Source organism: Lepidochelys olivacea (genome assembly GCF_965140295.1).
Source record: "Lepidochelys olivacea isolate rLepOli2 genome assembly, chromosome: 7".
NCBI lineage: Eukaryota > Metazoa > Chordata > Testudines > Cheloniidae > Lepidochelys > Lepidochelys olivacea.
The window spans coordinates 95,401,064-95,414,715 of record NC_140417.1 but is presented as its reverse complement, the minus strand read 5'-3'; the positions used below and the strand labels follow the sequence as shown (position 1 = coordinate 95,414,715).

The following is a 13,652-nucleotide window of genomic DNA, read 5'->3' as shown; positions in this document are numbered from 1 at the left end:
ACAGAAACAACATTTAGCTGTGGGTCTTAGCTGAACAGTCACAAGTAAGCAGCGTGTCCAAGTCTTGAATATTGATATCAAATTATTGCAGCAAACTGTTAAAAAAACAAAACTGGGGAAAAAATGAGAGAATAAATTGAAGGAAATCACAATGGCTCAGAAACCTTCAAGAGCACAAGAAAAAGTTACAGTCACTGTGGACATTATTCCTGGTGAATTATACACTCAGCTCTGCAAACAACATCCCCAGAAGCACTTCTTTTGGGACCTGATTGAAAGCCCACTGGAGTCAATGGAAGTCTCTCCATTGTCTTGGGCACTGGCTCAGGCCCGGGGTGCGGTCTCATCAGTGCTAAGGAAAAATTGTTGGATTATATATGTAACCCTGCTGCCCATCAGAGTTGGCAGCAACAAGGGCCAGGTTCAGTATCTAGGGGTTCCATTTCAATAACACAATGCAAAACCAGCTCGAGCCCCCACCCTGTGACCTGGGACAATTACATACCACCCCCCTGGGCGTCTCTAAGAGGCAATATTTCCCATCTAGAAAGCACAGAGTCTGAGTGTAGCAAAAGCCTTTTAATAAAGGAAGGAAACACTGCACCATTATGTTGGGGAAACACCACAAACAGGATTCATAACACAAACCATGAGCAAAAGACCCACCCCCAAGTAAGTTTGGCAGTGTCCTTTTCCCCTCAGAGTCTTAAGTCCAGCAACCCAACAGTCACCCCACCCCACACACACACACAGTTTCTGACCTTGGTCAGTGCAGCCCCCAGAGTTCAGAAGTTCATCTGCAGAGTTTACCTCCCAGCCTGAGTGGAAGTGGAGGGTGGTATGGGGGGCACCTTACATGCTCCGCTGCTCGGGTCGATGGCTGAGTGATCTGCCAAGTACAGTTCTACTGTCCTTGATTCACAAAACTAGGATAACAACTCTTTATTACTCCTACCCCAATAACAAAGAGACTGGGGATCCCACGGCAGCCAAAGTGACCATTTGGGCAGGCAGTCCATCATGTTAGGCAGGGTGGGTGTGCCCATGCAAACGAGATCAGCCCCTGAAGTCCTTTTTCACAGCTCACCACCAGATGTCTGGGTAGAGCTCATTTTGACTCTGCTTACATATATTAAGAATTATTATAAAAGGACATTTTAATGCAAATTGTATTAATGCTTTATATTAATCCAAAAAGCAAAACATTACTAGCTTCAGATACTTCCACTCAAGCATGTAATAGTCCAGATGCACCATTGGATCTGGCTTGAATAACTTCACAGAAATGTGCCTCTCTTCTTATGAGGTAATGTCAGATCATTAATGGAATAATAAATAGATCACTACACTAAGCTCCTGGGGGTGCTCTCCCAGGGCTTACAATTAAACAAACAGGAACCTGCATGATTTTAAATTCTAGGTATAGCATAGCACAGTTGAAAATGAAGAGAAGCCTATGAAGAATGTTTCAATCTTTCTCTAAATAATATTTTGATTCACTAAATATTACAGAACCAAAGCTATTCAAATTGTATTGCCTTATGAAAAATAATTGGTGTGAGACTTTCTGTGTTAGTACTTCCATTATTGTACCAAACATGCATACCTCATACATGTGACAGATGCAGAGGTTGAGACCCCAGATCTGATCTGATACCAGCATAAATCAGTAACCCCATTGACTTCAGGAGCAATACATGTACAAAATCATTGTAAGTGAGATCAGAATCTGGCTGAGAGACAGCCTGGGAAAACTTTTTTAAGCCTCAATTAGAATTTAAAGTGAATGCAAATCTAAAGTTGTAAATTAGAACCAGAGAGCACTGTACTCTTTTATCATCTCACATATAAACCTCTTACTAGGATTTTTGTGAACCTCAATCAGCTTTACTTCTTCAAACAGATATGCACATATCTATAATGTATAATGCTGCCTATAGCTTCTGCTCCTCTGTATGTGTGTTTCTTTAAAAAAAAAAATTCTTAACAAAAAACTCAGATTGCAGTCTATATTCTTGGCTGTTTCCAAAAAGTACTCTCTTTTCAGAGTATTTGCGTGCAGCAATTGGCTGAATATCTGTGACAATGACCTGTGTCTTCAGTTGCAGATATCTTTTGTCATCAGCTTTTTTTGTGCATCTGGCTAATGCTTGCCTTCCTGCAACTATTACCTATTGGATCATAAATGTAATAATTATTGTTTACAGGCTAAAAAATAAACCCCCACCAAGTGTACCACAAAGGGATTATGCTTCAGGTAAGGATGGCTTAATGGAACGTTAAACTGTATATTTTTTTCTAAGAGTGTTACAACTGCATATTTGCTCACATTTATCTTCTATGCGAGGTGAATCCTAAACCATTACCAATAACTTATAGTCCAATTCTTTCTAGTTCAACTTATAGTGCAAAACTATAGAAAGCAAACTGTGGAGAGCTGCCCCAATGGGAAGAACAAATAGTAAGAAGTAGTTGATAGCAAGTGCCCCTGCTAGCTGACTCTCCGAAGCAGCTTTCACCCACTCTATGGGATCCATCTCTAGGCCATTCCCAACCGGGAGAAGGCTCCATATCCAGCCATGCTGGATGGAGAGCCAGTCCAGTTCAGGGCTTATGATGCTTGTGAAGTGAAAGTAAAGAAAGAAACTATGGGCAAAAAGGTCTCCTTCCCACAATAATGGAATCTGATGTTGGTGCTAATATAATGATGGCATCAAACATTATCTTCAAGTGTGAGTGGAGCTATATTTGCTTATTTTACATCTTCACTGCCTGCAATTTTGTTTTACCTTTGTTTTGAAGTGTTAAGAATTGTTTTGTTAAGGAGAAAATAAAGTAAAACAGCAGCAGACTAGGTGGGGAGTGACTGGAAGTTGTCAATCTAAATCGTTCAGTGACTTCCATAGCCAGTTCCAAGTTGACAGGCTTCCACATCCTTAAAACTATCATAATTAATTGGCATCCAATTTGGAACTTTACCAGAGAGGCCAAGAACTGAATTGTCAAGAGGGCTGAACGAGCTCTTCCTCTCTCTTTGTTTCCTTTAAAAAAAGGGAGACACGGGCATGGCAGTGTGGGGAAGCTTGCATTGCTACTATTCAGACTGGGAATAAGTAGAGGACTGCGTTGTCCAGCGCATCCATCTGGGACTCTTTCATGAGCACTCTCAATTAATTTCTAAAACCAAATAAGCAACAGAAGCAGAATTCTAATTGCCAATACTGTTCAGCCAAAACCAACTGTTTCTCGCACAAACTTTCAGGAATTTTGTGTGTGTGTGTGTGTGAGAGAGAGAGAGAGACTGGAATGCAACAGAGCCATTCAATCAGTAGTTAAGATGAATGTTTGTGATCACTATTCTATTCCCTTAAATAACTTAAATGTTTGGTTTAGAACATGCAGAGGATGAAGATGAACAATGGTCTGATGATTTTGTAAGTATATTTTCCTGGGGTCATAAAGCAGTTACTCTTTCAATTAGGACCACACATAATGAAAGTTTAGTTCTGAATCAGATAATTTCAGGCAAATTTACATTTCTACTATTAAAATCCTATTATATTCACGATGTTGAAAATTTTCAAAAGCAGCTACTGATTTAGGTGCCTCGATTTTTGGGTACCCAGCTTAGAAATACCTGGACCCAACATTCAGAAGCATTGTTAATGGTAGCTGTAGATGATTAGCATCTTGCAAATTTAGGGTTATGGTGTCTCATCTTGAGCACCCAAAAAACGGGGCAACCAAAATTAGTGGCCACTTTTGAAAAAAACACTGGCCTGTTCTTAACTAGAAGATTTACAGATACTTTTAGATTTCACTTATTCATCAGTGTTGTCAAATTTGTGGTTAGTGACTTATTTTTGGCATCGCTTATTTTGACACTGGTAGCACCCACAATGTGTTAGGCATTTTCCAAACACTAGAAAAAACACAGGGTGAAAACTTGCCCCATTGAAGACAATGGCAAAAGTCCCATTGATTTCAATAAGTTCAGGATTTCACCTACAGTTCCTGCCCCCAGAGACCATACAACCTATATAAATTCACTCTCCTCTATTGTAAGATTTGGTCACCATTTTCTGACATTTCAAATATATTTAATATTTATCCATTTTCCTTTATTCCATGATACTTGAGGTGGACCCTCTACAGAATTCCAGGTCTGAACACCCCTAAATTTGCCTAAATTTGAAGAAAGTTCAGATCCAAACTTTGTAGCTCAGGACAATCTCTAATTCTTTTATGTTTGAGATGCCCAGATTTTCCTTGCATAAAGAGTGTGAAGATTATTCATTAACCCTTAGAAAACTAGCTAATTCCCAGGTAGATGTCACATGGTGAATGGCTATCTTGGGCTTTGGTGGCGAAGCCCTATCAGGTAGGGTAGAGGATGGTAAGGTCTCCTCAGGACTTTAGAGTGAAGCAAATCATGACCCATCCTGCCACAGGGCGAAGAACACTCCTGATTCTATAACTTGCTTCCCTAAAGCATGCTGTTTCCTCCTGATGCTAGTTCCTGACCTCTCCCTGAAGACCAGGAACCAGAACGGGGAGATAGAGGTCACATCATCAGCTGAGGTTGAGACTGGGAAGGGGCTGGCTCCCAGGGCTGGTGGAGAAGCAGAAGTCTGTTGACTCACTGATGTGCGGGGGATGCAGTCCCAGCTTAGCAGAGGGCCTGTGGAGATGGGAGGGAGAAGGCAGAAATAGGAAGTGAGAGGTCTGTGGTGTTCCAGTGGTGATGAGAGGAAAGCATAGGGGTACTGAAAATCAGGGTGTTAGCACTTTGTTAAATCCTTTCTCTCTAGAGCAAAAATATTCTAAATATGTTTTATGATGAAATAGAGTAACACTAATGAAGTTGACCATGTTCATAACTGTCATATGACAAGCAAGTGTTTTTGTAGGTTAGCAAATAATGCAACTGGTGGGATGTTTGAGTGTTACTTCCACGAATGAAACTCCAAGTGTTTTACAAAGTAAGAAATGGGAAGCTGTATGTTTCTAGGACAGCGATTATGAAAATCCAGATGCCCACTCTGATTCAGAGATGTATGTGGTCCCAAGTGAAGAGAACTGTGATGACAGTTATGAGCCCCCTCCAACCGAGCAAGAGAAAAAGAAGATTCCCTCATCATTTTCATTTTCAAGGGGAGAATATGCAGGTACCTATGAAATCTTTGGTTACACAAGCCTGTCAGTCCTTCAGCTATTGATACCAGTGGCACCATGAACAAATTGAAAAACAAGAAAAGAATTTCAAATGGTGTTAATGTGGTGTAAAGCCCGTCCTTTTCTCAGGCGTTAGCCTCAAAAGGAAGAGGGCCTGTTTGTTCCTGACCCCAATTATCAGGGTGCTTACTTTCTGGAAGGATTCATGGATTTGCTGGTGGGTGACACCCCCCACAGCATTGCAACTGTCTCCCAAGTTTTTGTTAATATATTTTGTAGAAGGCCTACAGGCTTTGTGATGAGCACTTATAAACCGAGTAATAAAACAATATGCATGGGAACCTTGGGGAGAAATTTCACTGAGCACGCCTCAGGAATCACCCAGTTAGCCTAATCTGGGGATCGGTTCTTCCCTAGCTGATTTAAGGTCAAGCAGGAAGAACAAAACATTAAAGGACCCCTGTTTTCTATCTTGTTTGTACCCTAACTTGTTAGCCAAGCAAGTGCAAAACAGGGGCCATAACAGTCCTAGAGATCTAAGCCTATGCTGCCCTTAACAATTGGGAGTAGGAAGCAGGTAGCCTTAAAAACAGGACTTGAAGGAGATGACTCTGCTTATATTGCTCCAACAAACAAACCCTTCTCTTCCCTTCAACATTATATTCTGAGCCAAATACTGGTCCCATTGAAGTCATTGGAAGTTTTTATATTAACTTCAGGTGGACCAAGATTTAGAACATTGGGAAAAGGAATATCAACATAACCATCCCCTCACTGCACACCTCTTCCCCCGTCTCTTTCAGTTTCATTATATGAGGCTCAGGTACTGGACATATAGAAGGCACTCGACTACTACAGTGCCAGACAAGTAGCTGGATAGGTAATAAACACATTATTTGCACACACTTCAAATAATGAGAAATTGTATTACCCAGTTCTTTGTAGGTATTTTGGTGGTACCCCAGAGAAGCTGGCCATATCATCTATTTTAGTCTCACCCACCTTGCTGCATGGGAATTTATATGCCACAGTACTTAAGGACTATAGAACATAATAGATTCTTGTTACCTCCAGTCACAGAACATTCTATATGACTTATGCTATAGGCAGAGTAAAGACGCTCAGTTTGCATAAAGAAAAGGAGTACTTGTGGCACCTTAGAGACTAACCAATTTATTTGAGCATGAGCTTTCGTGAGCTACAGCTCACTTCATCGGATGCATACCGTGGAAACTGCAGCAGACTTTATATACACACAGAGAATATGAAACAATACCTCCTCCCAGCCCACTGTCCTGCTGGTAATAGCTTATCTAAAATGATCATCAGGTTGGGCCATTTCCAGCACAAATCCAGGTTTTCTCACCCTCCACCCCCCCACACAAATAAATAGGCTTAAATAGAGACTGGGAGTGGCTAAGTCGTCATGCAAGGTAGCCTATTTCCCCTTGTTTTTTCCTTACCCCCCCCCCCCAGATGTTCTGGTTTAACTTGGATTTAAACTTGGAGAGTGGTCAGTTTGGATGAGCTATTACCAGCAGGAGAGTGAGTTTGTGTGTGTATGGGGGTGTGGGGGGTGTGAGAAAACCTGGATTTGTGCTGGAAATGGCCCACCTTGATTATCATGCACATTGTAGGGAGAGTGGTCACTTTGGATGAGCTATTACCAGCAGGATAGTGAGTTTGTGTGTGTGGTTTTTGGGAGGGGGGTGAGGGAACCTGGATTTGTGCAGGAAATGGCCCAACTTGATTATCATGCACATTGTGTAAAGAGTTGTCACTTTGGATGGGCTATCATCAGCAGGAGAGTGAATTTGTGTGGGGGGGTGGAGGGTGAGAAAACCTGGATTTGTGCTGGAAATGGCCCAACCTGATGATCATTTTAGATAAGCTATTACCAGCAGGACAGTGGGGTGGGAGGAGGTATTGTTTCATATTCTCTGTGTGTATATAAAGTCTGCTGCAGTTTCCACGGTATGCATCCGATGAAGTGAGCTATAGCTCACGAAAGCTCATGCTCAAATAAATTGGTTAGTCTCTAAGGTGCCACAAGTACTCCTTTTCTTTTTGCGAATACAGACTAACACGGCTGTTACTCTGAAACCTGTCAGTTTGCATAGATATTAAAACAACTGTTTGCAGTTAGTGAGTAATTATGTACTAAACTTGTTATTTCTCCCTTCATTTAAAGACAATCGCACTACCCACCAGGAGCCACTGCCATGCAGGCCAAGTCAGTCTTTAATTAAACCCAAGAAGCCATCTAAACCATCTCTGCCATCATCATCTGCCTCTCTGAAACCAAAAATGCCACCCAAGACCAAAGAGTTCAATGAGGATGAGGTAATATTCACAGATACACAAGTCTTTACAGTACAGATGAATTATGCCCCCATAAGTATCACAAACTACATGCTGCACGTGTTTAATATGCTAGCCTTTCACATCTGACTCCTGTGGCTCAAATCATTACGTAGGTCATAAAAATAAATGCATAGTCTCACACTAGTTTCTGGTGGACATTTACCCACATCGTAAATCTGTGGGGCCATTCAGCCCACTTAGCATTCTCTGTTCACCAGAGACAGACTGCTGACAGGTGGGGAAGGAACAGAAATATTGAGCACCGGGGCAGGGCTACAGAGTACTGAGACAGTAAATGATCGATCAGCTGTGCCACAATTGGAGCTGTTTGGTGAAGGGGAAATGTCCATGGAAAAGCCCAGCCTTATCCAGCCACAGAGGGAGTTTAGATGCCTGAGACAATCATTGGCGTTAGTTCATCTTGTCCGTCCCTGCTAAAACAGGCTTGTGCCGTGTGGTGTATTTGACATAATGCACGCTTAGCTTGTAGCTTTTCTCTGCATTTTTCTCAGGATGATTATATCGTGCCTGTAGATGATGACAATAACTACATTGAACCAACGGAAGGCAGTACCTCACCATCTACAAAACGTGAGTGTTAATCTTTTAAGCACATGATAATTTTACTCTAGGGTAAACACCGTGCCACTGGATGTCTGTTGCTAGGGTTCATAGTAGGGCTGTCAAGCTATTAAAAAATTAATCGTGATTAATTGCACTGTTAAATAATAATAGAATACATTTAAATGTTTTTGGATGTTTTCCACATTTTCAAATCTATTGATTTCAATTACAACACAGAATATAAAGTGTACAGTTCTCATTTTATATTTTTGAGTACAAATGTTTACACTGTAAAAAAAAAAGAAAGAAATGGTATTTTTCAATTTCCCCTTTACAAGTACTGTAGTGCAATCTCTTTATCATGAAAATTGAACTTACAAATGTAGAATTATGTACAAAAAATAACTGCACTCAAAAATAAACCAATGTAAAACTTTAGCGCCTACAAGTCCACTCAGTCCTACTTCTTGTTCAACGAATGGCTCAGACAAACAAGTTTTTTTACATTTGCATGAGATAATGCTGCCTGCTTCTTGTTTACAATGTCACCTGAAAGTTAGACCAAGCGTTTGCATGGCACAGTTGTAGCTGGTGGCACAAAATATTTAGGTGCCAGATGCGCTAAAGATTTGTATGTCCCTTCATGCTTTAAGGGCAGCATTACTACCATTCCAGAGGACGTGTCCATGCTGATGATGGATTCTGCTAGATAACGATCCAAAGCAGCGAGGACTGTCATGTGTTCATTTTCATCATCTGAGTCAGATGCTACCAGCAGAAGGTTGATTTTCTTTTTTGGTGGTTTGGGTTCTGTAGTTTCCACATTAGAGTGTTTCTCTTTTAAGACTTCTGAAAGCATGCTCCATACCTCATCCCCCTCAGATTTTGGAAGGCACTTCAGATTCTTAAACCTTGGGTTGAGTGCTGTAGCTATCTTTATAAATGTCACCTTGGTACCATCTTTGAATTTTGTCATATCTGCAGTGAAAGTGTTCTTACAATGAACAACATGTGCTGTGTCATCATCAGAGACTGCTATAACATGAAATATATGGCAGAAGGTGGGTAAAACAGAGCCAGAGACATACAATTCTCCCCCAAGGAGTTCAGTCACAAATTTAATTAATGCTTTTTTTGTTTTTAACGAGTGCCATCAGCACGGAAACATGTTCTCTGGAATGGTGGCCGAAGCATGAAGGGGTATATGAATGTTTAGCATATCTGGCACGTAAATCTCTTGCAATGCTGGCTACAAAAATGCCATGCAAATGCCTGTTCTCACTTTTAATTAAGAAGTGGGCAGCATTATCTCCCATAAATGTAAACAAACTTGTTTCTCGTAGCAATTGGCTGAACAAGAAGTAGGATTTCGTGGACTTGTGGGCTCTAAAGTTTTACATTTTTTTTGTTTTTGAGTGCAGTTATGTAACAACAACAAAATCTACATTGTAAGTTATACTTTCATGATAAAGAGATTGCATTACAGTACTTGTATGAGGTGCAGTGAAAAATATTATTTCTTTTATCATTTTTACAGTGCAAATATTTGTAAAAAAAATAATATAAAGTGAGCACTGTATAATTTGTATTCTGTGTTGTAACTGAAATTGATATATTTGAAAATTTAGAAAAACATCCAAAAATATTTAATAAATTTCAGTTCGTATTCTCTGAACAGTGCGATTTAAACTGCGATTAATCATGATTAATTTTTTGAATTACAATTAATTTTTTGAATTAATTGCGTGAGTTAACTGTGATTAATCAACAGCCCTAGTTCATAATGAAGTGGGGAAAGCACTAAAGAGACTGCAGTCAAGTGAGGAGGGGCAATGTGGGTCCTGTAGCTAGGAAAGTCCAAGGGCAAAAGTTAGGGTTGTCTTTCCCAACTGCCATGTTTGGCTCCTACCTCTCTTTCCATGACCTTTCACAGTCCTGCACCCCTACAACTGAGAATCTTGGCTTGGTTTGGCATGCCTCTCTTCTCATCCAAGAGTACCGCTTCATTAACATTCTCCACATGCTGGGGTGTCCCAGCAGATTTTTAACAAACAAATGTGGGGATTCATTTTTTACCTCAATTGCACCTGGGGGTTTACTTAGCTGTGCTAAAGTGAAAAGTCAGTTGAACAGTATGTGACTCTGCACTTTCACACGGTTGACAATCTTGGATATTTATGGCAAGGTGGAAGCACTGAGAATAAGGTTACTCACACGAGTCAGAGGCTCTTTTTCTGCCACAGATGAATTTCTCAAGGTCTCTTGACTAGCCTTCAGACCTTCTTTGTATTTGTTCTCATTTCATAGACATGACATTTGTATGTTTGTCTCTTTTTTTTATTTGTTTTAAGCTCCTGTAAACAGATCTACCAAACCAACAAAGCCAGTTCTTCCTAGCTCTACCACGTCCTCTCCTGCTCCTGTGTCTCCCTTCATGCTAGGTATGCGAAGTTTATATTGGTGTAAAAGGATCATCTTGTAGACACCCTGTTTTGACAATGGGGTTTGGAAATGCAATAGTATGATTTCTGGATGGAAAAAGTGTTACTATGTTGCACATAATTAGGGATGGCTGAACCAGCTCAGACTTTTGCTTATCCCTGGAAACAGCCAACTACTTGCCATTTGTTTCCTCCAGTGACAATTGGTGGGGGGGCAGATGGATAATCTTGCTCCCTATCTATAAAAGTAGGAAGTCTGAAAGCCTGCTACGCCCGCCAATGGCAGGTATTCTCTGGAGTGTGGCCCATGCACCGCAGGTTCATCCTCATGCCTCACTTTCATCTTCAGTGAACAGACAGGCTGTGTCTACACTGCCACTTTCAGCGCTAAAACTTTAGTCATTGAGGGGTGTGAAGAAACACCCCCTGAGCAGGGCTGGCTCTAGGCACCAGCAAAACAAGCAGGTGCTTCGGGCGGCACATTTCTAGGGTTGGCATTCTGGCGCCGGCCACGCTGCCCCTAGAAATGTGCCCCCGCCACCCCAGCTCGCTTCCGCTCTGCCTCCGCCTGCTCCCCTGAGCGCGCCACCACCGCTCCGCTCCTCCCCCTGCCCTCCCAGGCTTGCCGCATGCAAAACAGCTGTTTCACGCGGCAAGCCTGGGAGGAAGGGAGGAGAAGCCAAGTGGCGGCGCGATCGGGGGAGGCGGCAGTGGTGGAGTGGAGGTAAGCTGGGGCCGGGATTGGTTCCTCTACCCACCACCCTCGCTCACCTCCACTCCACCTGCTCCCCTGAACATGCTGCCTCTCCCTCGCCTGAGAGGGAGGGGGGAGAAGCGGAGCGGCGGCATGTTCAGGGGAGCAGGCGGAGCAGAGGTGAGCTAGGGTGGGAAGGGGTGCGGGGGGGGGGGGGGAGCCACAGGAAGCAACGGGGGGGGGGGAATGCAGCACGCCTGGGGGAGGAGGTGGGGCCGGGGATTTGGGGAAGGGGTTGGAAAGGGGCGGAATTGAGGCAGAGCTGGGGGCAGGGGGGCAGCCATGAAAAAAAAGCTGGGGCAGCCAAAAATTTTTTTTGCTTGGGGCAGCAAAAATCCTGGCTGGCCCTGCCCCTGAGCAACAAAAATTTTAGCACTGAAAAGCACCAGTACAGCGCTTTATCACCGGCAGCAATGCTCCTGGCGATAATGCTCCTACCACTGCTCATTCGGGGTGGTTATTTTTTAATCGCCAGGAGAGCTCTTCCCTGGCGATAAAGTGTGACTACACTGCCCACATCCCAGCGCTGCCATGGCCATGCTGTAACGTGGGCAGCGTAGACATACCCATAGATAGCATTCTGCTTAGGTGGAACGAGACCCAGTAATCCTTCCTACCTGGGTATTCCCACTGATCTTGTTGCTTGGTAATTTAAAAGAAAATTCTGGAGCATTCAAGATCCTTCCCTACATTCCCACAAGCACCACCCATCTACATGCTCGGAGGTTTTCCAATATTAGGGGGCATTCTGGTGCATAAACTCCAGAGTGGTTGCATGGTTGGGTTTTTTGTTTGTTTGTTTTTAAGTTTAAAGCAAGGAGATCAAATCATCCCAGTGTAGGGCTTGCTGGGTCATGTTGCTCCAGAACTGTTGAAGAGGTTGCCCAGTAACCCACTTGATGGTAAGTTAGCACAACACTTGATTAGGAGGAGAATGCTGAATAGGACTTGATGATGAAAAGAAAGGAGACCTATCACAGGGGGTAATAAGCCCATGTAGGGAGAAACACAGCTCTTTTGACAGCAAGGTAATTATGTAGTGAGGATAGGTCACAAAGCTGGCAAGGGACTTAAAGAACTTTAGGTTATTTGTATACACACACACACACTCCCTCCCTCTCCACACTGAGCCTGACAATTCTGACCTAAACCTCTTGTGACTGTCTCATTGCTACAAATAAAAGTATTATTCTGTAAATGTTTTTCTGTATTCTCCAAGTCCTATTAAAAACCTAGCATTAGCCCAAAGCAATTTACTCAGTGTTTTATTTCAAAGATCCATCTGCTCATCTCTTCTATTGCAAGATATTAAGTTACACTTGATGTGTTCAAAACATAAACCTATCACACATGTCTGTAAAATAGAAGCAAGTTCCCCTTCAGGTATTTCTGGTTTATAACAGCCATTTTCCCTATATTGTGTTTGAAATAGATCCCTGCACTATAAATCTGTTTTAAGAATGAATAAAACTGGAATAAGCTACTCGTCTTGAATCCATTTCTACTTTTTATTATTTTGCTTTAGTAAAAGTCAGACTTCAAATGGATCAATATAAGCTAAAAACACTTACCGGAACCAATAAATCATTGATCAATTATCTCATTTCAGTATAGGATGCCAAGATGAGTTTTTAAAATATTGAATCAAGACTCAGTCTTACTGAGATTATGTGGATTCTGATAGCTTTGTATATGCTTCTCTTGTTGTCACGTACTGTAAAAGGAAGTTTATTTGGAAAGAGAAAATAAGGACAAAAGCAAAAAAAATGGTGGGATATTTTCTTCTGTAATTGCAAACATGTGTTTAATCCTCTTTAGCTAAGTAGTGCCAGTTGTATGCTGTATTGCTTCCTAGCCATGGCATTAATTGCCCAGAATGTAACCTTTACAAACTAGTTACACAATTCTTACCAAGCATTACGCATATTCATTTTCATTAGGAATTTGTTTAACTTCCAAGCCATAGTTACAAAAGTTCTCTCTGATTTGCAGTTGTATCACATAATTTTTCAGACATCTTTAAACCCCTTTTCAGTGTTGTGATTTCCTGTTAATCACAGTTTCTAAGCAACAATTTTCTTGGTGGATTTTAAACAAATAAAACAGCTCCCTCTAGTGGGTATTAGAGTACTTGCCAGATTACAGTTCTGACTTTGCTAAAGTTAAAATATAATACAACCTTGCTTCACTACACTCGGTGAAGCTGGATTTAGATTATGGCATTAATTATTTTAATGTTTTTTTTAATATTCATGATTTACAATCTGTTGTTATTTTTGTGAGCAAGTAAAACCCCTGCAATAATGAACAGGAGCTCAGAGCTAATAGTGTGGCGATATAAAGGACTCAGACCA

General features: G+C 41.6%; 2 protein-coding genes across 8 annotated transcripts in view; one reads left to right on the top strand and one right to left on the bottom strand.

Annotated features, from left to right (window-relative positions):
- The window catches only part of BLNK (B cell linker), a 135,007-nt gene that overhangs the window by 99,077 nt on the left and 22,278 nt on the right, over positions 1 to 13,652 (top strand). For all 7 annotated transcript variants that reach the window (XM_084635613.1, XM_084635612.1, XM_084635611.1 and 4 more), the window contains 6 exons: positions 2,208 to 2,257; positions 3,394 to 3,434; positions 5,012 to 5,168; positions 7,367 to 7,518; positions 8,052 to 8,130; positions 10,455 to 10,544. In XM_084635613.1, the coding sequence (XP_084491739.1) occupies positions 2,208 to 2,257; positions 3,394 to 3,434; positions 5,012 to 5,168; positions 7,367 to 7,518; positions 8,052 to 8,130; positions 10,455 to 10,544 (569 nt within the window). The remainder of the gene's footprint in view (positions 1 to 2,207; positions 2,258 to 3,393; positions 3,435 to 5,011; positions 5,169 to 7,366; positions 7,519 to 8,051; positions 8,131 to 10,454; positions 10,545 to 13,652) is intronic.
- The window catches only part of DNTT (DNA nucleotidylexotransferase), a 478,907-nt gene that overhangs the window by 443,775 nt on the left and 21,480 nt on the right, over positions 1 to 13,652 (bottom strand). The window lies entirely within an intron of this gene.